The sequence below is a fragment of the Lepisma saccharinum genome, chromosome 9 (genome assembly GCF_977018435.1).
Source record: "Lepisma saccharinum chromosome 9, izLepSacc3.1, whole genome shotgun sequence".
In the NCBI taxonomy this organism is placed as follows: Eukaryota; Metazoa; Arthropoda; class Insecta; order Zygentoma; family Lepismatidae; genus Lepisma; species Lepisma saccharinum.
Genome location: NC_139237.1, coordinates 67192828 through 67216172, shown reverse-complemented (window position 1 = coordinate 67216172; position 23345 = coordinate 67192828). Strand labels below are relative to the sequence as shown.

The following is a 23345-nucleotide window of genomic DNA, read 5'->3' as shown; positions in this document are numbered from 1 at the left end:
CTCTCGATATTACTATTGTGTCATCTGCATAGGTTATAGTCTTCATGTTTGTGTAGTGTGGTACGTCATTTATGTATAGTATGAACAGCAGAGGACCTAGTATTGATCGAAATCGACCATGTAAAAATTGCATTTGTAGCATGATGAAATCACAACAAAACAAAAGGAACTTGGGCCCTATTTTTATTAATGTAACTTTAATATAAAAAATAAACTTTCGCAACCGAGGACACTCCTTGTACTTTATACCTACTGTACCTGACGTACTTAACCATGCAGATTACACTGGTGGAGGCAACTTTATAAAACATATTTATTACTAATTAATCATAAACGTTGGTAATAATAATAAAACGTGCAAAATGACATAAAATAACGAGTTTCATGAAACAGCAAGATAAAAACCCCTAATACACATAAATTCTTACATATGTACTACTTACAGACGCCGCATCTGCAGCCCCTGCCATAATGATTAAGCGCGAATAAACAACTTCAAATTTGCTAAAATAACTTAGGTGAGAATCCCGTCCAAAGAAACTACAACGCGCCCGAATTTGGAGATATGAGGAAACAAACTCAGCAATCGAATATCGAATCTTCTAATCGATTAATCGAAGTGAATACGACGGGCAAATGATGTTTGAACGACAAAGACAAATTTCTTTCTCCTCGACACTTGATTCTCAATTTTTACATGACATTACTTGTTCGAATGATTACTTGCGCATTTCTGGCGTGCAGGAACTCGAAAAGTCTGTACCGGGATCGGGGAGATAAATATTGCCGACTTTTCGGGACACCGAAAATATTTCTAGAACCGAATATGCCTGAAGCCCCAAAAATTCACAAATAAATAAATAATAAATCACAATACTACGATTTGAAGCAGATCGGACTCCTCTTTGAACTGAGGTCCAGTGAGGAACTATTACCGAGAATTTTCTTTCTAATCGTACGACCTGGTGTTATTGCAATGCAGTAAAAATGGCGTTTGTTCCTGTTGCTAGCGAGCTACCAAATCTAAAGATCGAAATAGAAAATGACTTGGATGAAGCAATGGAAACGGATGACGAAGATCAAGGCGAGGAGAAGAAAACTAACAACAAAGAGGATGCTAAAGAAATAGAGGAAGGCGAAGTCAGTGATTCCAAAGATGACGAACCTGCCGAAAACATAGTAAGAACTCCTAGCATTGAGCAAAGGGTTAGTTTATTGGAGTTTGGAAATATATCGATGTACGTACGTGTCTTGACCTTTATTTCACATTTTTGATGCAGGTGTTGTGAGTGTAATTGCTGCCGGTACTGGAACAGAAGGACAGACTGCCTGGTGTTCTTCCAAATGTTCATGCTTTAAAAATAAGATGTCTGTTGAAACATTTCTCTCCGGTATATTTCCATAAGGAGTGGAATTTAGATCATTACTTGGTCAGTTCAGATGCAGCTCATTGAGAAGAATGTGTGTGCTTAATTTGTTTTTCCTCTGGAAAAGTTTGTTACACTCGTGAAGTCAACTAGATGTGTAATACACCCGTAAGTACAAAGCATAAATGGATCACTCAGAATTTGACAGATTTGAAGCTATAATTTTTTTAAAAAAGAAATTTACAAATTACACATGAGTTCGTTGAATCCTTCCAGGAGCTGGTTTATCGTATTCCACTGTAACATTGAGGTGGCATGTTACCCCCATTTATGATTGATACACAGTCTCTTAATATTGAAATAAAGGGTATTAAGTGTTACCATATATTATAAGTGAAATGACAGCAAGCCAGTTACTTTAATTACTATATTTTCTTGAAGTGAGTGATTAAAACAACATTTTAATAATTATGAAAACTATTGGCAGAAGGAAAACTAAGTAATGATTCACAAAGTGTGGAACTCCATAAAACATTCATGGACAACAAAATTATTTTTCTTGTTTTTATTTTTTTTGTTTTTGTTTTTATTTTTTTTGTTTGCAAGGCCATTGCTGAGAAGGTGAACAGTTTCCCTGTAGCTCTTGCATATTTTTTTCATAGTTCTGCAAGGAGTTTACATATTTTTAGAAAATCATGTACACCATGTACCACAAAAATTAATTGTAAAGTACATGTATGTTACCTCCACGAGAAGCAGCAAACAAAATTCCAAAACTGAAAACGAGCAGAAACCTCAATGGCCATATGCTTGTGTGAAGTGGGGTTTTCCAATAAGAATGATACGATTTTACAATAAAATGAAATAAATACTGTTTCAGATACAACCAACCTTTTTATATTATTTTGAAGCATAGTTTATTACATTTTGTTCTGAATAACACATCTTGTAAGTGTCCACCTCGACTTCGTGCACACGAGTGAATCCGATGAACCCAATTCGATGACTGTGCAATAACTCGGGCCTAATGTCACGAATGCAGCTTTCAGTGTTCAATCTTAATGCATCAAGGGTTCGTGGTCTGTTTGGAACTGCATGGGTAAAACTTTACTATCCTTCGGACACCTCTAATTTTTTGGTTTCGTCAATTTTTGACATTCGTACTTACGTATCTGCTTCGCGGAACATTCCTGAAGGAGTATCAACGTTGTTTTGATGAAATTTGAACTATGTTTCCTAACCTAACAGAAGTAACCTAACCACGTGCCAATGGTTCGTGGGGCTAGCACCAATGGTTCGCAATTATTTCCAATTTCTAGATCCTGATTCTAACACGACACCAAATTTTAACTATGTTTCCTAACCTAACAGAACTAACCTAACATGAATTTCAGCTATGAAACATTCCCACATCACACAAAACACCTTCCCAATGTTCGACAATGCTACAGGAACTTATTACGGTAAGTAGTTTCTTCTGTAAAAATAAATGAATGTGTCCAAAGGATAGTAAACAAGTACCACTGCATGTCATCCAAATCAATTTCATCTAAATTTGGCCACAAAAAATCTGTTAACATCAATCTGTACCGCTCACCAGTCACTGTAACTGCATCTCCTACTTCATTTTGGAAAAATAAAATGGTCCGATGATGCCACCATGCCATAAACCACACCATACAGTGACCTTTTGCGGATGCAAGGTCTTCTCATGAATCTCTTGTGAATTGTTTTCACACCAAAAACGACAATTTTGTTTGCTTACATATACACTTAACCAGAAAAGAAGTTTTTCAACGATTCGACGAATAGCAAGCACAGAAGGGCGATTATGTGGACCATAGTTTTCGCAAAGTGCACATTGAGTATTCACAAAAAAAGTATTTACATAAAATTTTTGGATAATAACCAAACGTTCTTGAAGTGTGTATTTAGCCATGATGAATTGTCACAGTATACTAAACACAAATGGAGCGAATTTACAATGTAGAGAAAGTCTCCAATTTTGTTAATTTTCGGTATACTAACTAATTTTGACCTCCTAATCACGAATCTGTTGAAAAAAACCGGGGCTCATGTCTGAAAATTTGAAAAAAAGCCGATTGATTTTTTTTATATATATAGGTGTATATGCGTAGTTTTACGAACAAAAATGTAATCTCCTGTCATTGTGTCCAACCATGCCGTTGTTTTACAAGAAAATGATTTATGATGTTCAATTCTAGTATGATCCCTATTTTTTTCAATGAATTTAGGGGTGAAATGAGTGTTAATGGAACCTAACCTAACAGGCCTAACCTAACCTCGTGTGAATGGTTCGTGGGGCTACCCGGGGATGGTTTTTGGAGCTAACGTCAATGGTTTGTGGGGCTACCCATGGATGGTTTTGGGGGCTAACGTCAATGGTTTGTGGGGCTACCCGTGGATGGTTTTTGGGGCTAACGTCAATGGTTTGTGGGGCTACCCGTGGATGGCTTTTGGTGCTAACGAACAATTTTTGTACACTTTCCAGACGTGACCCCCGGTTTTTTACAACAGATTCATGATTAGGAGGCCAAAATTAGTTAGTATACCGAAAATTAACGAAATTGGAGACTTTCTCTATATTGTAAATTCTTACCACACAAATGACAACATAGTGGCAGTAATACCATTTGAAGCATAGTTGCCATAGTTGCAAAATCATATTCTTATTGGAAAACTCTTTATTATAGTGTTTGCCTAAACATTTTTATTGCCAGAAATATTTTTCACTAAAGTAATAAACAAAATGAAGAAACCATGGATCCGAGTGTCAAAGGATAACCCAAGAAAAATACCGGGTGTCCGAGAAGTCTTTGTATGAAAACAAAAATTAACTGTATCCGCTATATGCAACACAGACATGAAAAAATGGTACCAAAATGTTCGGAAACTATTCAAGTTTTATTGGCAATAGGAAATAAATCAATAAATCTCCACGTGAGCACCCTTGGTAGCAAGGAGTACATCTAGTCGAAATTCAACTTTTCGCCATGCATTAGCCAACATCAATGGAGGGATTGATGTGATGACTTGGGTTATCCGTTGTTGCAGAGTTGCAAGATCGGATGCAGGAGTTCTGTAGACATTGTCTTTCACATAACTCCATAGAAAAAATCTAAAGGGGTTATGTCTGGAGATCGTTCAGGCCACGCCGTCGGTTCATCTCGACCAATCCATTTTCCAGGAAATGTCTGTTCAAGGTAGGAACGAACCTCCAGACTCCAATGTGGCGGTGCACCGTCTTGTTGAAAGATAACATCTGGGTGGTATTCTAGCAATTGAGGAACAGCAAACAATTGCAACATGTCGAGATACACTCCAGATGTTACGGTGTCCTCACAGAAAAAGAATGGTTCGATTATTCTGTCATGCAGCAGCGCGCACCAAACGTTCACCTTCGGGTTGCCCATGGTCGACTTCCTCACCTCATGAGGGGGCTCTTTACCCCAGATACGCACGATGTTTGAAACTGTCTCTGCACTGTTTTATGTGACCTGCTCTCGTGAAACCACAGGACACACTCAGCCTTTTTCTGATTTGTGTACATTTCCGGTTTGCTGGACACTGGCACTGCTACACTACTGCAACGGTACAGAAATCTGAAACAAAAAAATCTTGAATAGTTTCCGAACATTTTGGTACTATTTTTTCATGTCTATGTTGCATATAGCGGATACAGTTAATGTTTGTTTTCATACAAAGACTTCTCGGACACCCGGTAGATTATCTCATTCATGAAGAAGAACAGGAGCACATTGCCTACAGTCATCCAATGAAATGGTTTAACCTACAGACCTGCTGAATGAAAATTTCAGCACAAGTTACAACCTAAAAATTTTAAAGGAACTTTCTGATCTTCCATGGAAATATCAGAGTACAATTATTTGGAGTAAGGTTTAAAATCTTCAACATGTATTTCCTATCACAAATCTTGCAATATTTTATTTGTATTTTAAGCAGCATGTATGTGGTGACATTTTACATATTTCATGCTCCTCAAGTAAAAATGGTGCTCCAAAGCATTAAAATGGCTTAGGCTTTCAAGATCAATAGCTCCTTAATTAGTGTTTTTCTTGTCGTCTTTATTAATAATCTTATTAAATATTGACCATTTACCCAAATATGTCTCAATTTCAGATAGATAGATAGATTTATTGCCTGTAAAAACCATACATGTAACACTAATTACAAGATTGGTATAGGAAACGTCATATAACATTACAATGTATTATATACGTATTATACCTTACTAATACAAAATGTAGATAGCAATTGATAATTAATCAAATTTGATTTGAAAAAATTCCACAACCGAATAAAAGCAATGATATATAAGCATATTACATAAGCATATACACCATGTTTTACAGGTAAAATATTTGATTGATAATGACTAGCATTATGAGTAACTTCAACATACTGCATTCTTTTTGATAGATATGATTTAAACCAATCATTGGCTGTGCCTCTAATCCCATACTTATATAATTTCTCAACTAGTATTTTATCGTTAACACAGTCAAAGGCTTTTGAAAGGTCACAGAAAATATTTACAGTATTTAATTTTGAATCCATTGAATGTAAAATGTTAGAAATAAATTCATAGAGTGCAGTTTCTGTAGACTTATTTTCTATGAATCCATGCTGACTAGACGTAATTATACTAAATTTTGTAAGAAAGTATAATGTATGGTAAACTGCACAACACAGTGCAATATTAATCCACTGTGGAGCTTTTGTTTTCTCAACATATGTGAAATTGCAAATGCATAATCTGCTTTAGGTTACTGTGTAACATTAATGTATCAAATATTTGATTGTACAAGTTGAGCATGAATGTGAGGAATGAATTTTCAAATACTGGAAATGATGGCGGAAGTTAGTTTGAAGTATGTAGAAACTATTTTGTACATTTTAAAGATGCAGAAAATTTTAATTTATAAGGAATTAATGTTGTGAGAAGAAGACTATGAAAGTGTTTGTGTTCAAAAGTTGCTGCTGTCTGAAGCATTTTTCTTCACAAGAGCATAATTATAATGCTAAGAACCAAACTCACCTAACCTTCTCACAGAACCAACCATAAAAGGATGGTAAGGAAAAATTGTTACGCACAAAAAATGCAGTAAGAAATCAGGAAATATTTTCAGTGCATGCTTATAGACATGTATAGAATTTAATTCACATGCAAAACTATATCGAAATGACACAATTGAAACTTGAGTCATTTAGTTACAATTTGTGCTATTTCTATCATATTTCTTTCAACCAGCAGGTTGTAAAATACTTTAGTGAGGTCAGAGTATGGAACAAAAGAATAGGATACAGAAGTATAAAAAGAATGAGAATTGACCAAAAAGTTCCATCAGAGGTTTGGAAAATGCTTTGATGTTTGCGTGAACACTGCTTGCTAATTTCACTTAAATTATATCCTTTCACAGTCTTTCTTATCCACTTGTTACAGCACAAATTCTACGTTCTCTTTGTTAGGTTTAGGGATTTTGTTTAATTTTCTTTATATCTTACAAAGAGCTCCCACATACCCTTGAGGTTAGTACTTTTGTCTTTAAAGGGAGGTGTCCTAGGTTCAAACCCAAGTGAGAGCTCCAAAATGTGAGTATTGACTTGGCATCACAAGGGCAGTTGGAGAGCTACTTGAAAACCTTAGAAACATCAGCATTGAGACTCTATGTGCTGACCACATGGAAAGTTGCTTGGCAGGCTCTGGTCCATAAAGGGCTGTTTTATGATGCCTTGCACATATGTATATAACTTCTGCCTTCCCCCAGTTCAATTATGAACAGATTGTGGAGGATCTTTTGTATCAGTGTATACAAAACACTCAAAATGCTGACCAAGGTAGAATTTGGTGTCAAATAAACACACCATAAATGTGATGTTTCAACCTTATACAAAATCTTCTTCATACTCTGAACCAAATTCACACAATTTTTTTAAAAAAATTGGTTCAGAATCTGAGGAAGACCTTGTATAAGGTTGAAACGTCACGTTTATGGTGTGTTTATTTGACAATAAATTCTACCTTGGTCAGCAGTTTGAGTGTTTTATTAAACATGGAAACAAGGCTTAATAGTGTTTTCAGTGTATACACTAAAACTTTCATATTATCCAAGCCAAGATAATTTTAAATATGTACTTGAAGCATCGGTTACACCAAGCAGTTGGTCTGAGAGTTTTAGAAATTAAAGGTCGGGTTGCACCTTTGGCCGATGCGAGGGCAGATTTTTTTGAATGTTTGTCTCCTTTCTAAAAATTGCTATGATATTCCAAAATCCAAATAATTACATCTGCGTAGAATTCCTTCTAGAGCATTCACGTGAATTTTCATGTGGTTTGCTTTCGCTCTTGTCTAGATATTATAATTAGTTTGATAGATTTATGTAATCACAAAACTATACTACTGAAAATATCTAGGCACCAGCGAAAGCAAAGCACATGAAAATTCATATGAATGCTCTAGAAGGAATTCTAAGCACATGTAATTTTTTGTATATGACAACAGTTTTTTGAAAGGAGAGGAATATTCAAAAAAAGAAAAACTTCCCTTGTGTTGGCCAAAGGTCCAGTCGACACTTGAAGAAAATTCCTCACTTATTGAAGTTTATTGTTACTATATAATTGAGCTTCTACTGACTATCCAAGAAATAGTAGCTTTTATTATCGATTTGTAAAGGTTAATTTGCAAATAATACATATGTTCAATAATGCCATGAAGTGAATCTTTGTAATTCCTTTTTTTTATTTATAATAGGAACGTGAGAAACGCTATGAGAACAAGGCTGGAGGTTTTGTTACGGGAGTTGATATATTTGGGAAAGATGTTGAAGCAAAACTAGATGAAAGGGCCAAGAGGTTTGGATTGGATGCTTCAGAGACAAAACCACTTTCACAGAAGCAGCTGAAGAGATTGCATGAAAGGTAAGTTCAGAGAGAGAGAAATTGAATGATATTCATGTTTGTTAAGTTGACCATTCACCCAGACAAATGCCGCTATGGAACTTTTAATGATGGGCACAGTTGCATCTTGCTACTTTGTTATTGTTTACTTTCAACATCCTATTGCCTTTCGTGCAGGATTTAGGCTAAAGATTCAGAAGTTTATTCAGGTGAGAATTTTTATGACCATGTCTGCATGAAATGGCTCGTGGTTCACCCAGCCTCTGAATAACTATGTACTTGGGGACAACCATGGGGAGAAAATATTTTAATGTAGTAGAAAGTTGCATTTTTATGGAACAGTTCTTCACTTTAGATATGGTGAAATTCTTTCAGAATACTGAGTTAGAGATGTTCTTCTTGAAGGTTCGCATAACCACTTTTTGTACATGCAAAATAATGTAACACAGTTATTTTTAGTGGTTTTTATTTGATTTCATCTGTGGCGTTTCGTTCTGGTTTCCCAGAACTTTTTCAAGCTACACATACAACAACACAACCTCACATGGCTAGTCATATTACACTTCCGGAGTTAGATAACTAGATCCTTTGCAATTCATTAATTATAATTGTGATCAGCATTTAAAAATGCACATCTTGACTGAATATGGGATTTAAATTTGGGTGTTCAGTCTTAAGTCTCAAAAATTATTAAAAACCATGACTGTGCAGTCTAAGGTGTTGTGCTTTGGACTCAGACTGCGGGACGCCATGTGTTCGAGTCTGCGTGGGTTCAGTCTGGGTTTTCGTCCTGTGTATAGGACTGGTGGCAACCAACCATTGCAAGGAAACTATACTAGTGAGTAGCGTAACCTAGTCTCAGAAATCTCTATATAACGGCTGAGGGTTTAACGTGCTGATCCTCACGGCACCTCATTACTGCTTGAAGATCTCCACACCTGTAGTTCGGAATCTGGGAAGGGAAATAGGCAAGACCCTTCGAGGGCTGTCAAGCCATGGATTATTATTATTATTATTAATGTAAAAAAAATAATGTGTATGTCAATCAAGTTCACCTTGGTTTGTTTTGATATCCAGTGTTGTTTTTATTGATGTGTACATTTCAGTTTGGGTATTAAACCAATTGACACACCTGAGAAGCTGCATCGTTTGGAAGCCATTCACATGAGAGGCACGGAAGATATGAGTACACAGGATATATTTGATTATTTCAGAGACTATGCACCTGCATCAATTGAATGGATTAATGATTATTCATGTAAGTATTTTTTTATATTTGTAATTGCTAGAATTTATACAAAATGTCTGCATAGTCTATGAGCAGATAAACACATTTTTTATTTTTCTTCTGGTAAGAAGGAAATATTTACCAGTTGAATTTTTTGTTATTTTCTGTCACACTTCTATCTCTAACATAATCATGATGCTACAGTCACCACAGAGAAATCAAAATGTTGGAAATACCTTATTTGCCAGCGTATAAGATGCACTTTTTTTCCATTAAAAAAGGGTCTTACATACCGATATTCAGTTTTTGACTACCTGGACATTTTCTCTGTTCTGAGTTAGATGATTTTGTTCTTGCTTCTTTGCGGTGTCGGACAAAGAATATTAAAATGTTTTCTTTCCTAGTTGGATTCGTTAGGTTATTTGTTGAAAGTAGTCTTTCATATTACTTTATATTTGAAATACTATAAATTAATTATAAATTCAGTAATAAAGCTTTTTCCTATAAAATGTGTGGGAGAGGAAACTTTATCACTAACTCTGATTTTTTATCCATTCATAAATTAGATCGAGCAGTAAGATGTACAACTGGTGTTGCTAATAACTTCATTGTGTCTTCCTTTTCTTTTATTATAATTGAATTTTATGACCAGAATGCCTGATAAACAGCAAAAACTCTTGTAAGTCAAATTTCATGGTGTTGATATTATGTTTAGTATTTCGGCTGTAGAATGCATCTGAGGTAAACTCCTCGATAGTAAATTGGCTGACCGTGTTGGCTTGTAATTTAGAGGTTCTGAATTTGATCCCCAGTGTGGAGACGTTGCACAGTGGTTCAGAATCCACTTTAAACTGTAGGTCCACTCATTCTTAACCTATCTGAGCCATTTTTAAACTCTGAACTTGCAGAGTTTTTCGTCTGTACAGTTACACCATACAAAACTACAATGACGGAACTATGTAATGCCATCAACAACAGCAAATCGATAAAATTGGACTTATCAGGTTTTCTCCCTGTACTCTTCATTATGTTAAGAATGGTAGGGTAGATATATAATGTTTACTAATACTAACACTCCCACGACTGGTATTACAAGCTGCCCAGCTGATCAATGGTTCATGGACACATTCGTGAATGGCATTGGTTTGAAGCAATTCAACATGCATAAGACACACGGTGATAGCAACTTAGACTACGTCCTGGCAACACTGCCTGATCTAGAAATAACCTTGGAAAGAAACATTTTACCACGACTCCCTAGATGTCCTTGTGTATTTGCCCCCCGTGGAGAAGAGAAAGTCTCGGCCGCAAAAGCAGCCTTATCGCCTGTGGCAGAATGCACCATGGGATGACATTCGCCGAGCTATTCATTTCTACCCTTGGTGTCTGGTGCAGGATGATGACGTCAACAAATCAGTGGAAATGTTTGTGGACATACTGCATGCCGTGATTAACGACTTCGTGCCGACCAGGAAACCAAAATCGACAAAATATCCAGTGTGGTTTGACAATGAAGTTCTGGTGTTAAAAAACAAAAAGGAAGCCTGGAATCTGTGGAAACAAAGACACAATGTGCATACGCACCAAACTTTCTGTAGCATTAGACGTCACTCCAAGTATATACTTAAGAAAAAATATAAGGACTACGTAGACAATGTAACAGCACAGTGCCTTACCAATCCAAAGAAATTCTTTACATTGTTAAATTCAAGAAAACAAAAATCACGCGTCCCCATGGAAATCAAGTACAAATCGGAAACAGCCTTTGGAGATAAAAGAGTGCACTTATTCAACAGTTTCTTTCACGAAAACTTCACCTCGCATGCTTCAACCAACCCACTCACCGACATGCAGTCAGTCTGTTCACACTCTCTCTCCACTATCAAAACACATCGCAGCTACAACTAAAAGTGTAATGCGCCTCTTAGGCCTCCTCTACAGACTCACTGAAATTGTTACTCCAACTTCTCTTAGCCTATTTTTCAAGTCATGCATTTCTCAGATTCTTGAATATTGCTCTCCAGTCTGGGCCATGGCATCCAATACAAATCTCTCTAGCATGGATTCCGTCTTCAGCTTCTTTACCACCATTGTTCATCATAGAATTCCTTCTCTGCGGCATCTTCAGAAACCTGACATTCAGTTACTGTAGACTTGACACAATATGGCTGATATGAAATTTTTCTATAAAAAACTCTGAATTTCTACTTAACAGAATTCAATTTCAGAATTCCCTCTCGAACACTTAATTGTTCCACACCTCTACCGCTAGGCTTTCCCTTATACAGCACTCTCTGTTCCACAGGCTGCCCCAGTTCTATAATAAACTACCCACAAACATCGACATTTTTGCCCCTGAAAGTATTTTCCGATCTTCTCTAATAACGAATATGTAAATATTTTGTTTGTTTTCTTGTTTGTCTTATCATGTTTATATGTATCCTTTTTTTGTTTTTACCTAAAACCATCTTGACTTGTTGATTTATTAGAGTTTTCAATGTAAAATGGCCTTGCAAGTGCTGTATCTGAAACTTGGAATAAATAAAGAAATAAATATAACCAAATTTATTGTTCAAAAAAATGTTAAGCACAAAAACTACAGTGCAACCCAGATTTTACATTTTCCCGCATTATACATTCAATAATTTTTCTTGTATTGCTTGCATTCTAGAATTATTTCTCTTGTAGTCTACGGTTATTACTTGTCCCCTGATAAACGTAAAAAGAGAAGATGCTCTCTTCTGCAGGCTTTTAAATGTAAACAATGGAGTATTCTGAATTTTACTTGCTGCTTAAATTCACTGTTGATCGTTCAAATGCCGTGCATTTTTGTTTTCAGGTAATGTTGTGTGGATGGACAGTTTATCCGCCTCAAGGGCTATGCTGGGTCTTAGTAAAACAATTGTGGGCCTTGAAGAATATCGTGCAAAGGATCCATTCCTTAAGGATAAAGAAGAAAACGTTAAGGACAATGCAGTGGTGGTAAATAAGGGCAGCGTGGATGAGGATGTGGAGATGGAAGATAGAGAACAAGAGACTTCCGCAGAGAAGAATGAATTAGTGCCAGAAGAAAATAACAAGGAAGAGGTAAGGGCTTTAGTTTTCATGAAAGAAGGTACATTTCTTTGAAGTTAATTCCAACCTATCTATGAGGTATACATTGAAAGTTATCAAAACCTTATTATGAGTGATGATGGAATTGTTTCTCATCTTCAGATTTCTCCATAATGTACAGGGTTATTCAAAATGACTGTTGGGGGTTTATGGACAGGTCAGAAACATTACTTCTAGTGAAGCAACAAGTTAGCAAGTGGATGGTGGCCTCTAACCATTAACAGGAAGCCTTGCGGATATAGTTAGTTATTTGCTTACATATATTTTAGTGTCCTGCACAGGACCTCTTTCGCTCACTTGCTTGTACTCGTTCAAGTCTCACCCTCAAGCATATACATTTCAAATATCATCTTAATGTGACAATAATCATAGACTCATGTATGTAAAATACCTTCCTTGGTACTTTCAGCCCACAATCATCTATTTCCTTGTCATATCGGGTGGCCAGAATTAATGTTACCCAACAAAGCCTTCTGCAGCCTGTTTCAGGCATCATAGAACTCTGAAATGAATTGAAAATGAATTGGTGAATCCACTATGCAGACTATGGGGAAGAGGATGGCGATATAAAAAATAGTTCAATTTTCCACCACCAGGTTGAAATGTGGCACTGCACTTCCATGATGGGTTGTACAAATAATCACCGTAAGTGATTTAGCTGAGTTATTAATTAGAAAGACATTTGTTAGTGGCTGGAAGTTGGGAGAAAATAATCTCTTGTTTATTGCAAGATTGCAAGGTAAAGGCAAATCCATAACCAATTGGAGCAGTGTACGTCATTATTACAACCCACCATGGAAGTAGCCTGAGGACCAACTACAACAGACAAGTTACATGTACTATAAGGCTTCGAGTGTATATTCCTCTCTCTCCTTAATTTGAGCTTCCTGCCTTGCCATAAATCTCTATTTGTAGCTCCTCGTGTCCGAATTTTATCTACTATCTATGGTTTCTTCCAGAATGGTAATGTTGAAAATTCTAAGTATTCTGATGAACCAGAGGAGGAATCCATTAAAGCTGCAGACATCCAAGTGCCAATCCCACCTGGTATGTGGAGATTGGGGGCTACCTGTTCGAAGTCCAAAGGAATCCTGATGAGGTTCGCGACCCGCTCTGACCGAAAGACTCCCCGTGCTGAGAAGTTGAGTGATTACTACAAGAAGTATGGAAATCCTAATTACGGAGGTATGTATATTTCGTATTAGAAATCATTTTTTTTTTCACCTCACACTCGCAAACCTCAACCACTTCTATGTTTTACATGTACTCCCTCTGTCCCATAATTATAGTCCGGTATGCCAAAATGATAACTTTTTATTTATGTTCTTTTGGATACTTGATCGGCCAATTTGTACTGATCCTTGAGTAATAACGTTGTATGACTCATTCCCGTGTTTCATTTTCTTCTTCTGTATACACAAATGTCACAGTTTGAATATCGGACAAGTATTTTGTGACAACAAACAAAAGTGTACCGGACAATAATTATGGGACAGAGGGAGTATCTGATAAGGACTCCCACTGGTGTGTATTTACATCCAAAATTTCAGCTCTTGATGCATGTCTCGCCTCACATTCACTGATCTGAATGCACACATTTCAGTCTGGTTCACTGATTACACCACTATTCAATGCAAATATTGGTCTAGTATGTAGGTTTTTGTGTAATCGCGGATAACACCCTTTCCATTCTACATTGCTACCAGGAAAAATGCCAGTATACTCACTGATAAAAATTAATCTCTATTTCGCCAGATCACCTTAAACAATTAGCGTAGGATCTTGGATTTTTTTTATTGTAATGAGATTAGGATGGGAAATTATTTCTCAACTAAGTCACAAAATGTTCAGGATATCCTGACACTGTGGAAATCTCAAATTCTTCAAACTTTTTTTTTTTCCAGAAGGGATTGTTTTCAAAATTTATGAAATGAAAACTGCATTCCCAAGCATTTGCTAAGAGAGAAAAACATTTTTATTACATGACCCTTTTAAATTTTCTGACTACTCCAGATCCTGAAAATTGGAAAGTCATTTCCCAAAGTTGAAATCAGGATGCAAACATTTTGGGATCCTGCACACCCCTAAATTTGTGTGTTGTTGCAGTAATGAATTATTGTATAAAGGCTTTGAAAATTGAAATTACATGTATGAAGAATACAACTTTATTTATTTTAAAACTGATTAAATTTTAACTGTTTGTGCGACGTATATATATAGGCGATTACAATGATTTAATAGTCATTACTTATTACTTTAAACTATGCTATATTGCATGAAAATCGACTAGTATTTTCTACAAAAAATATTTATAAATTTTTAATTGTTTGTTACACATTTGACAGGCAGGTAATATTTGGAATATCCACCAATCACTGCCAAATCAAAGAGCTCTTCAAAGACTTTTCTTGTGGCATTGCACTTTATATACATAGCACTTCCTAAAGCCTAAAGTTCCCGCAAATTGAGTCTGAGTCGTAAATACATCAAAAGGCAATTTCAGCCATGACTACTGCATTGTATAGGGGCGGTGAAGGAGGGAAGGACATCATACTTCTTGCTTATAATACTGTACATTGCTCTACTAAATCTAGCTACACGGAGAACAAGATACCATAAAATTATCAATGTGTCAGTATAATGGATTTTCATAACAAAATACAAAAATGGGCTCTAACCAACAGTTCAGGGTTTGATTGATTGTTTGATTTATTTTACTTCGCATTTCTGCCAGTTTTCAATAATTGTGAAGATGAGGATGATTGATGATATGATGAAATTAATGAAGGGTTACTCCAGGCTGGGATTCGAACCTGGGACCCCTGACATCGTAGCACCACTGAGGCCAGCAACAGTTCATGGTATTTTAGGACACATGTTTTGCACTCATGGTTTTAATTGAATTCCTTTCAGCTGAATGATTCACTTTTTATTATTTTCATTCCAGGCATAAAGGGAATCATCACAAGTTCCAGAAAGCGACGTTTCCGAGAAGGGAAAAATGTTATAGATCCGAGAGAAATGGAAGATGAGAAAAATCCATGGGGAAATTCATTACAAGGGAAGAATCCATGGGGTAGCCTAGCAGAGAGTTGGGGAAATATGGATCGTGACAGAGGCAGGAGAAAACCTGGTGAGTGCTTCTTTTCAGCCAGTGCATCCTTTTACTCTGTATTTTGTCATGGGATCTCATTACAAATTAGAAAGGCATGAAGTCTCTATCATTTAATTGTTTTTGTCATGTTCTTCATGGAGGAACATTTTCATGTTTTCAATGTGCATGTTGAGAAGGGTGGTAGAATGTTGAAATACATTTGGAGCTTCCTTGGGGATCAAGCACTTTCGAGTCATATTGGACCAATGTTGCAACACCACACCTTTGCCCATAATGTCCAAGGCTAAATTCTTGGGAAGAAAAAAACCCTCTCAGCAGACCACAACCCATGAAACCCACCCAAGTGTCCTCCAGTTTTGCCCCCTGTCCTCCCAAGATCTCACTTCCATGACTACCAATCAGATTACCTGGCTGAAGCCACTCGTCAGCCAGCAGTCTCCTTCACCTACAAAACCACTACTGTTGCCTATTTCATTCACACCTGAAGCCCTGCCTGACAGCTTCTACTATATCCACACTTATTCCAGACATCCCTGTATCCCCATTTTTTACCTACTGCCCAAAATTCATAAACCTGGCAACAGTAGCAGACCCATTACAAACAGTTACAATTCACCAACCGAAAGAATTTCAGTCTTTGTGGACATCGATGTCCTTACCATTGGAACACCAAGCACTTTCTTCAGAAAAGCAACGACCTTCCACCATTGCCCCCAGACATCCTCCTTGCTACCATTGATGTCACTTCCCTCTACACCAACATCCCTCACCCACAGTAACCACTCCATTAAATTTTACCTCAGCAGCAGGCCTAAACCGTACAATCACAGCATTAATTTCCTGATCCACATAGCCCACCTTGTTCTCACATGTAACAACTTAACTTTTGAGGTCACACATTGCCTATAGCTCTGGGACACAGTCATGGGCACAAGAATAGCTGCATCCTATGTAAACATTTTCATGGGCAAACTTGAACAAGAGTACCTGGATACCCAACCCTTGAAACCACTCCTCTGTTTTATTGATGACATTTTTATACTTTCCTAGACCAACTCAACCACTTCCATCAAATTTACCTGAACCCACTCCCCCATCAAATCATCATCATAGGTGTGGATATGCACATTGTGGAAGGGCATTTGAAAACATCCATCCACATCAAACCAACCACCAATGCAGTACTGACATTTCTCCAAATCTCCCATTTCACATTAAGAAAGATATCCCATTCTCCCTGGCTCTCGGAGGACAACACCTCATCTACCTCCCAACCCTTACTGCCACCTCTGCCAAGTGCCAACACCACACCATGGTCAACCATGGTTACTCTTCCACCCTGCTTACAAAACAAATATCCTGAACTGACTCGTACACCCCCACCAAGAAAACTAACAGTAACTGTCACTCAATGTCATCCCAACCTCAACAAAATCATGCACACCCTACATTCTCTCCTCCCCATTCTCCACAGTGATCCTGACATCAGAAATATGTTTCCAGACAAGCTCAGAGTTGTTTTTACACATGCCCTCCCCCAAACCTCCAACATCCTGGTTCACAATACCCATTCTCATCACCCCCCGACTTTGAAGATCCGCACTGCCACAGGTAATTTTTCCCTCCACCCACAAGGAACGTGACACACCTCAGACCTCATCTATATCCTTACCTGCGACATCTTTGATGGCCTTTAACTGAGGGAAACACCCAAAACCTGGATGTCAATGTCACCATCTGTACCAACAGTCACAATACCACGTTTAATGACTACTCAGTGGCATGCAGTGACCATTTAGATAGCCAAAGCACTAAATATATAATTTTTAAGTATACAATAGTAAATCAAGGAGCAGGCTTGTCTTGATAAAAATCACAGCTGGTAATAGTTTAAATTAAAAGAATAAATATCAAAGATAAAAATCACAACTGATAATAGGTTAAATTAAAAGAATAGATATTGAAATAATAGGCCTAATATCAAGTTTACTATAATCAAAATTTTATAGAAAATAACCAGTTCCTGGTTTTCAACTCACCCTTGACACTTTGGTAGATCACCTCTGCAAGATCAACAGATTTGAAATTCCATCCTTCTCTCCTGGGAAGCAAATTTGGTAACCACCTCCATTCTTAATTATCTCATTTTTTTCTGAGAAAGAATGGGCAGAAAACAACTTGGACAAAAGCTATTTTATAGTACACATTGTTATATATTACTAGATACTACCTGGTACCTTCACACACTTTCATATACATTCAGCAAACCAAACCCGTAAACTGAGGAAAACCGAAAACAATAAGAGTTGAAACACTCAGATACACACTCTGTCTCTGTATAGAGTAAACCAACTCCCTGTCCGACGCTAGCTTCGTTTGTAGCAGAAATTCACGCACACGGCCCATGACCTTGAGGTGCGTGCAACTGTCTGCCACAACTGAACTGATGTGAGAGGGAGAACGCTTCGGCTCAACCTCAGTGCAGACCTGCAGGGGCTGGTATTTGTCCTATGTGTAGCGAAGAAATGGAACGGTTTTATCTAGGTATTATTGAATAATCGTGTGATTATAATGACATAATATATTGTTACATTATTGCATTCGGAAGCACTGCTTCGGTAGCTTACATTGTATTCACACCACTGTGACTACTTCTGTGTAATGATCATCCACCCCTTACCCAAAATCCACCAACACCTCAGGGTGGAAAAGATGGGGAGGCCTACATATCAGCCATGAGTGCAACCACACCCCCTGGTTTCAGTTCCACTCGATAACTTTCCCAACCAGACCCCATCTCTTACCCTTCTCCTCACATCACCTTTCCCCCACACTACATCCTACCACTCACAGTATTCAACAACCATGGTTTTACATGCCAACTATATCTTCCCTCTCAACCTGGCAACTTTGCAGGTTGAACACTCACTTCCATTTCCACCATATTTTATCCACAACTGCAGATGAAGCTGCAAAAATTTGAACATTCAGTGTCTGGTGAGAGTATTTTCTTCTCATTTGCTATTTAGTCCTTCTGGCCCTCCTTACTTTCATTAACTATATTTATGGGTCTGTGTATGCATGCCTTAGAATGATTTAAGTAACATTGAGGTTTCTCTGTATATGCTGCTTAAGTGTCCAATGAATTACAATGCAATGTAGCCAACCTCTGGGGTGGAGTGTTTAGCACAAAATGCTATGACTCCAGGAATCCCGGGTTTGAATCCTGGCCTGAGCATGGGTGTTCTTTGTGAGTGTCCCTTCATCAAATTCATCACATCCTTCATTCTCATAATAAATCAAATAATGCAGGTTTCACTTGGCGCAGCTCATGTACTCTTACTTGCATTTCTTGCAGATCCCTATGACCGTGAGAGCCCACCTAGAAAAATGACACCTCCACCATCACCACAAATCACACGCTCAAACCATCATTCAGGGCGATCATCGGCCGCAGAAGATTCTGAATCATCTAGTTCTTCCAATGGCACAGTGGCATGGACTAAACGCAACAAGCGACCTAGAATGCGAATGTATGCAGACGATGAGCAAGCACGGATAGAGAAGCGTAAGGCACAAAACCAGAAGAACCCACCAACTAAATCAGTGCGAATGAGCAGAAAAGATGATCCTATAAAGAATAGGACTCCACCTAGGAAACAGGAAGACTTGAGGCACCGCATTGGTAGTGATTCACGAGGAAGGGTTCAGAATAGTGGTTCGGCTTCAGTGTGGAATCGTTTGGACCGACGTCACTTACGAGAAGTGCATAGTGAAACAGATTCCGAAGTAGCTGTGGACGATGAGGCAGGATGGGCACTGGAGGACGAAGACTACACAGATCTGAGAGATTCACTGGGCAAAAAAAATGTTGAAGGTGATTTAAGGTCTAAATTAAACAAGAAGAAGAATTTACGGCAAAAGTCGCCTCTGCAAATAGAGTTTGATAATGATGAATATTACAGGCTCATAGGCAGTGACAATGAATAATTTTTTTTACCAATAGGTTGCTTGGGATGATAAGCCCAATGTTAAGGTGGTTATAAGTGTGTGTATGTATGTGTGTGTGTGTGTGAGAGAGAGAGAGAGAGCACATGTGAGAAGAGTAAAGAGTGAATGTGACAAAACAAAAATAATTGTGATACAATTTTGTACATAGAATGTTGATATTCTTCACTGAAATGGAGATATTTTCAAGATAGTGTGCAGCATAATGTACAGTTTGTTTTTAATTTATGTGCATATTGTTACTTTGTTGCACATTTTTCAAATTTGACTCCTATTTTTTTCTAATGTATCAGTAAATTAAAGAATGTTGAACAAAAAGCAAAAGTGTAAAGAATAGTTGAAATGTAAATTTAGCCTTCCAGTAATGATTTCATCAAGGATGCTCAGAAATTGAAAGTGATTTTGAGACAGGTTACATGGAAGAAATCCAAAATTATAAACTTATTTAGACTTTATTAGTACATTGCAACGATGCATTTCATTGTTGCATACTCTTAGTTTTCAGTATTAAGCAGTTTGTTCAATGATCTGAATAAACGCTGAAGGTTAAGTTTTCACTTTATCTATTCTCTTATTGAAATTTATGTTGTGACCTTATAATTTATTTTGTAAAATTTTTAGTAACGAATAAGGAATTATGTCAGATGTACCATAACTCATTTTGTACTGTGTACTGTTTACAATTATTTGGTGGAAACCCACATTCATTATTTTGGGAAGATGCCACAGAAAAATAAAAACTAGTGAACCAGGCTATATGCTGGATTTTTATTTACTATTCATATTTGAAACAATATAAGCTTCATACTAGTCCTGTATACACAATTGTTTTTAAGTTCTTTATCCTGTGATGCAATTTATTTCATTTTGTTTGTAAAGTTGTACAAATTTCACACACAAAAAAAATAAAGTAATGAACATTAATGAGCTATAAGTTGAAGGAAAATAACACAAATTACTTTGCTAATCCCTTTTACACGAGTAATTTAAGAATGCAGACAGGCATATCCCAACATGAAACCTCACATGCAATAATAAATGTTTGCCCATTTTCATGTGGATCTGGGATGAAGGTGGCCATTTTGAACACACGCCTTAACACTTATCTGAACATTGTCCTAAGAACATCACTATTTAATGTGTCGCTGAGATAAAAATTTATGTACCATTCTACTGTAAAGGATGGATGAAGTCGGTGTACTCCTGCCATCAACATGGCTTGCCTTTTATGGACCCAAAACATAGGTTTGGTTGTCCATTTTACAAATCATTTACGACTTCACTATTAGACACAATAAGATATTAATACACACATGAAGCATGCTTATGCATCCACATACATGTTTATTTTATATGATTAATTTTGGCAACAGTGCTTCGAAATGTTGCACATTTTGTAGACATCGTCATGACGTGGTTGACTATATGTGGATCCCCAGGCAATTTAAGGTGCAATCACACACTAATGCGAAATGGTATGGTATGTCATATTGTTCGAACCACATATTGTCATATATGACTCCTGTCTGCAGTTCATGAAGAAATCATTTGTCAGTTATGTGCAGACAAGTTATCCGAATTACAGGGCCATAAAAAAGGTGCAAAATATGATCATCAGCAACCACCCAATCCTATTTGTAAAAAGCAGGTATTCTCCTTGATCTAAAATGTTTGCTCATATCTCTCTATGCCATTTGCTCAATAATATTTACATTTCTTAAAAGGAACAATAAAATACATGTTGATGTCAGGAGTATAGACTTTTTCTCACCCTGTACATATTGTGTTGCTTGACTAGAATCACACTAGATGTTAACAGAGCAGAACAATGAAACATTCATGTCGTACTCAAGAGCTTTGAACCTAGGCTCTACCTTTGTAACTCATTTTGTTAACCACTCTACCACAGCTACTGGCAGTAGAAAGTGATGTAAAATACAATTGCCACGAAAGCATAGTATTAGTAGAAAAGCATTCAGGGGTTCCTAGTTTGGGCATGTTTGTCTCAAATGTGTGCATAAAGTGCATTTAAATTTGAAAACCTTTGTGAGAAAAATACAAAAGCAATTAAAACTTTATGAAAATTAATTCAAAAGAGCTTTTTTAGGTACCATTTAGCCTTTTGTATGAGCCGCGGTAGCTCAATCAGAGTGTCTGACTCCCATGGGAGACACCCAGGTTTAATCCCCAGCAGGGGATATATACATATTTCTATAGAACACATTAGATAGTAGTTGAAAAATGACACTTTTTAGTTTTTAAAAAATTATTTCCCAACAAATGTTTAAATGCAAAATTTCAAAACTTGCAATCATACTAATCAATGCACCTCTTACTACTTGATTTAAGTGGTACTTCTCAGAGAAGACAATTTTTATCGAAATTTCAGGTTTTGTCAAACTATATATTGATGTTAGAGTGGACAGTCAAACTCGTTGAAATTATAAGGACCAATACTAAACATTTTACAGAATTTATGAAAAAATAATTCTCTCGTGATTCTGTTGTGTTGATGGTAATGAAAGTACTCTCTCAACATTTGAATTGTGACCTGTAATGGCAAACAAATATTCAGCAATTACTGTAATTTAAAATGGTTTCATCTTGGGTAGTTTTTAGTTCAATAACATGGTGTCCATCAAAATAATAAGTCCAGAAATCTTGACTTTTTCTGGACTTTTCTAGATCCTACTTAGGTAAAGTTGGAAATTAGTAATTAAGAAAATAATTATTTATTTAATGAAAATCCCTACCAAAGGGCCAGTTAAGATGAAAACTGAAGCTGAATTTAAGAAGAGAATTACATCTGCTATTTCATATTAATGCATACTGAACTGTTTGGCAGACAAGCGAGGCTTTGGCGTCTGGACTCGCAGCCAGTATAATCTTATGTGGGGCTTGTGTCGGTTGTCCCTATATGTTTATGACTATCCATTCATCCATCTTATCTTACCATCATTCATCCTCATCTTCGCGATTAGCCGATGGGACAGAAAAAGCGAAGTAAAATAAAATAAATCAACCAATCAATAGCAAAAATTCTTGACCACAAGAATAATTTGTTGCCTTTTCATTGACTTCTTGACCCACTTGTTGATTTCTTTACTTTTTCTTGACTGGCAGACACCCTGAATAACTTTGTTCTCTATACTCCTGCTTTACAATCAAATTATATTGAATATTGAATACGAATGGGCAACACCTTGTTCCGTCAGTATAAACCCTCAGGCAAGAAATTCTGCTCAGGCATTGAAGAGTGACGTTATCAGAAAGTGGTCCCAAGACTTTGTTCATTAATTGCTTCCATTTTCCCGTTTGTTTAATAGCAGGACAAACTTTATTCTTTTTGTGCAATGACTGAATCAAAATAAATTTCACTATTGAGTTTGGAAGTGCAGTCCATAGAATTGTAGTTTGCATGACTTTTTTCTGTTACGTATTTTCCTAATTAATATTATGTGACGCTCAAAATGTAGGACATTTATGATATTTGTCAAATTCCTCCCGGACGCCAGACATAAGGTTAAAATGTAGGACATGTCTGGGAAAATCCGGACGTCTGGTAACCCTACTA

General features: G+C 36.9%; 2 protein-coding genes across 5 annotated transcripts in view; one reads left to right on the top strand and one right to left on the bottom strand.

Annotated features, from left to right (window-relative positions):
- The window catches only part of LOC145992099 (sphingomyelin phosphodiesterase 4), a 38406-nt gene extending 37833 nt beyond the window's left edge, over window positions 1-573 (bottom strand). For both annotated transcript variants that reach the window (XM_083128332.1, XM_083128333.1), the window contains exon 1: window positions 444-573. In XM_083128332.1, coding sequence (XP_082984458.1) covers window positions 444-470 — 27 coding nt within the window. In that variant the 5' untranslated portion in view covers window positions 471-573. The remainder of the gene's footprint in view (window positions 1-443) is intronic.
- Window positions 574-950: 377 nt separating this feature from the next.
- Window positions 951-20553, top strand: LOC145992098 (uncharacterized). Of its 3 annotated transcripts, none has more exons than XM_083128330.1 (7): window positions 951-1179; window positions 8161-8327; window positions 9413-9564; window positions 12374-12621; window positions 13608-13833; window positions 15596-15781; window positions 19122-20553. In XM_083128330.1, the coding sequence occupies exons 1-7, from the start codon at window positions 988-990 to the stop codon at window positions 19751-19753; spliced, it is 1803 nt and encodes a 600-aa protein (XP_082984456.1). In that variant the 5' UTR covers window positions 951-987; the 3' UTR covers window positions 19754-20553. The 3 variants fall into 3 exon arrangements, with proteins under 3 accessions (XP_082984456.1, XP_082984455.1, XP_082984457.1); XM_083128329.1 differs by having other exon boundaries at window positions 952-1206; XM_083128331.1 differs by lacking the exon at window positions 951-1179 and adding an exon at window positions 1223-1535.
- The last annotated feature ends 2792 nt before the right edge of the window (window positions 20554-23345 follow it).

Excerpts from the sequence above, each read along its gene's own strand:
- LOC145992098 (XM_083128329.1), top strand. The coding sequence starts at position 988 with ATGGCGTTTGTTCCTGTTGCTAGCGAGCTACCAAATCTAAAGATCGAA. Across the intron at positions 9,565-12,373 it reads ATGGATTAATGATTATTCAT|GTAATGTTGTGTGGATGGAC; the intron begins GTAAGTATTTTT and ends TTTTGTTTTCAG. Across the intron at positions 12,622-13,607 it reads AAGAAAATAACAAGGAAGAG|AATGGTAATGTTGAAAATTC; the intron begins GTAAGGGCTTTA and ends GGTTTCTTCCAG.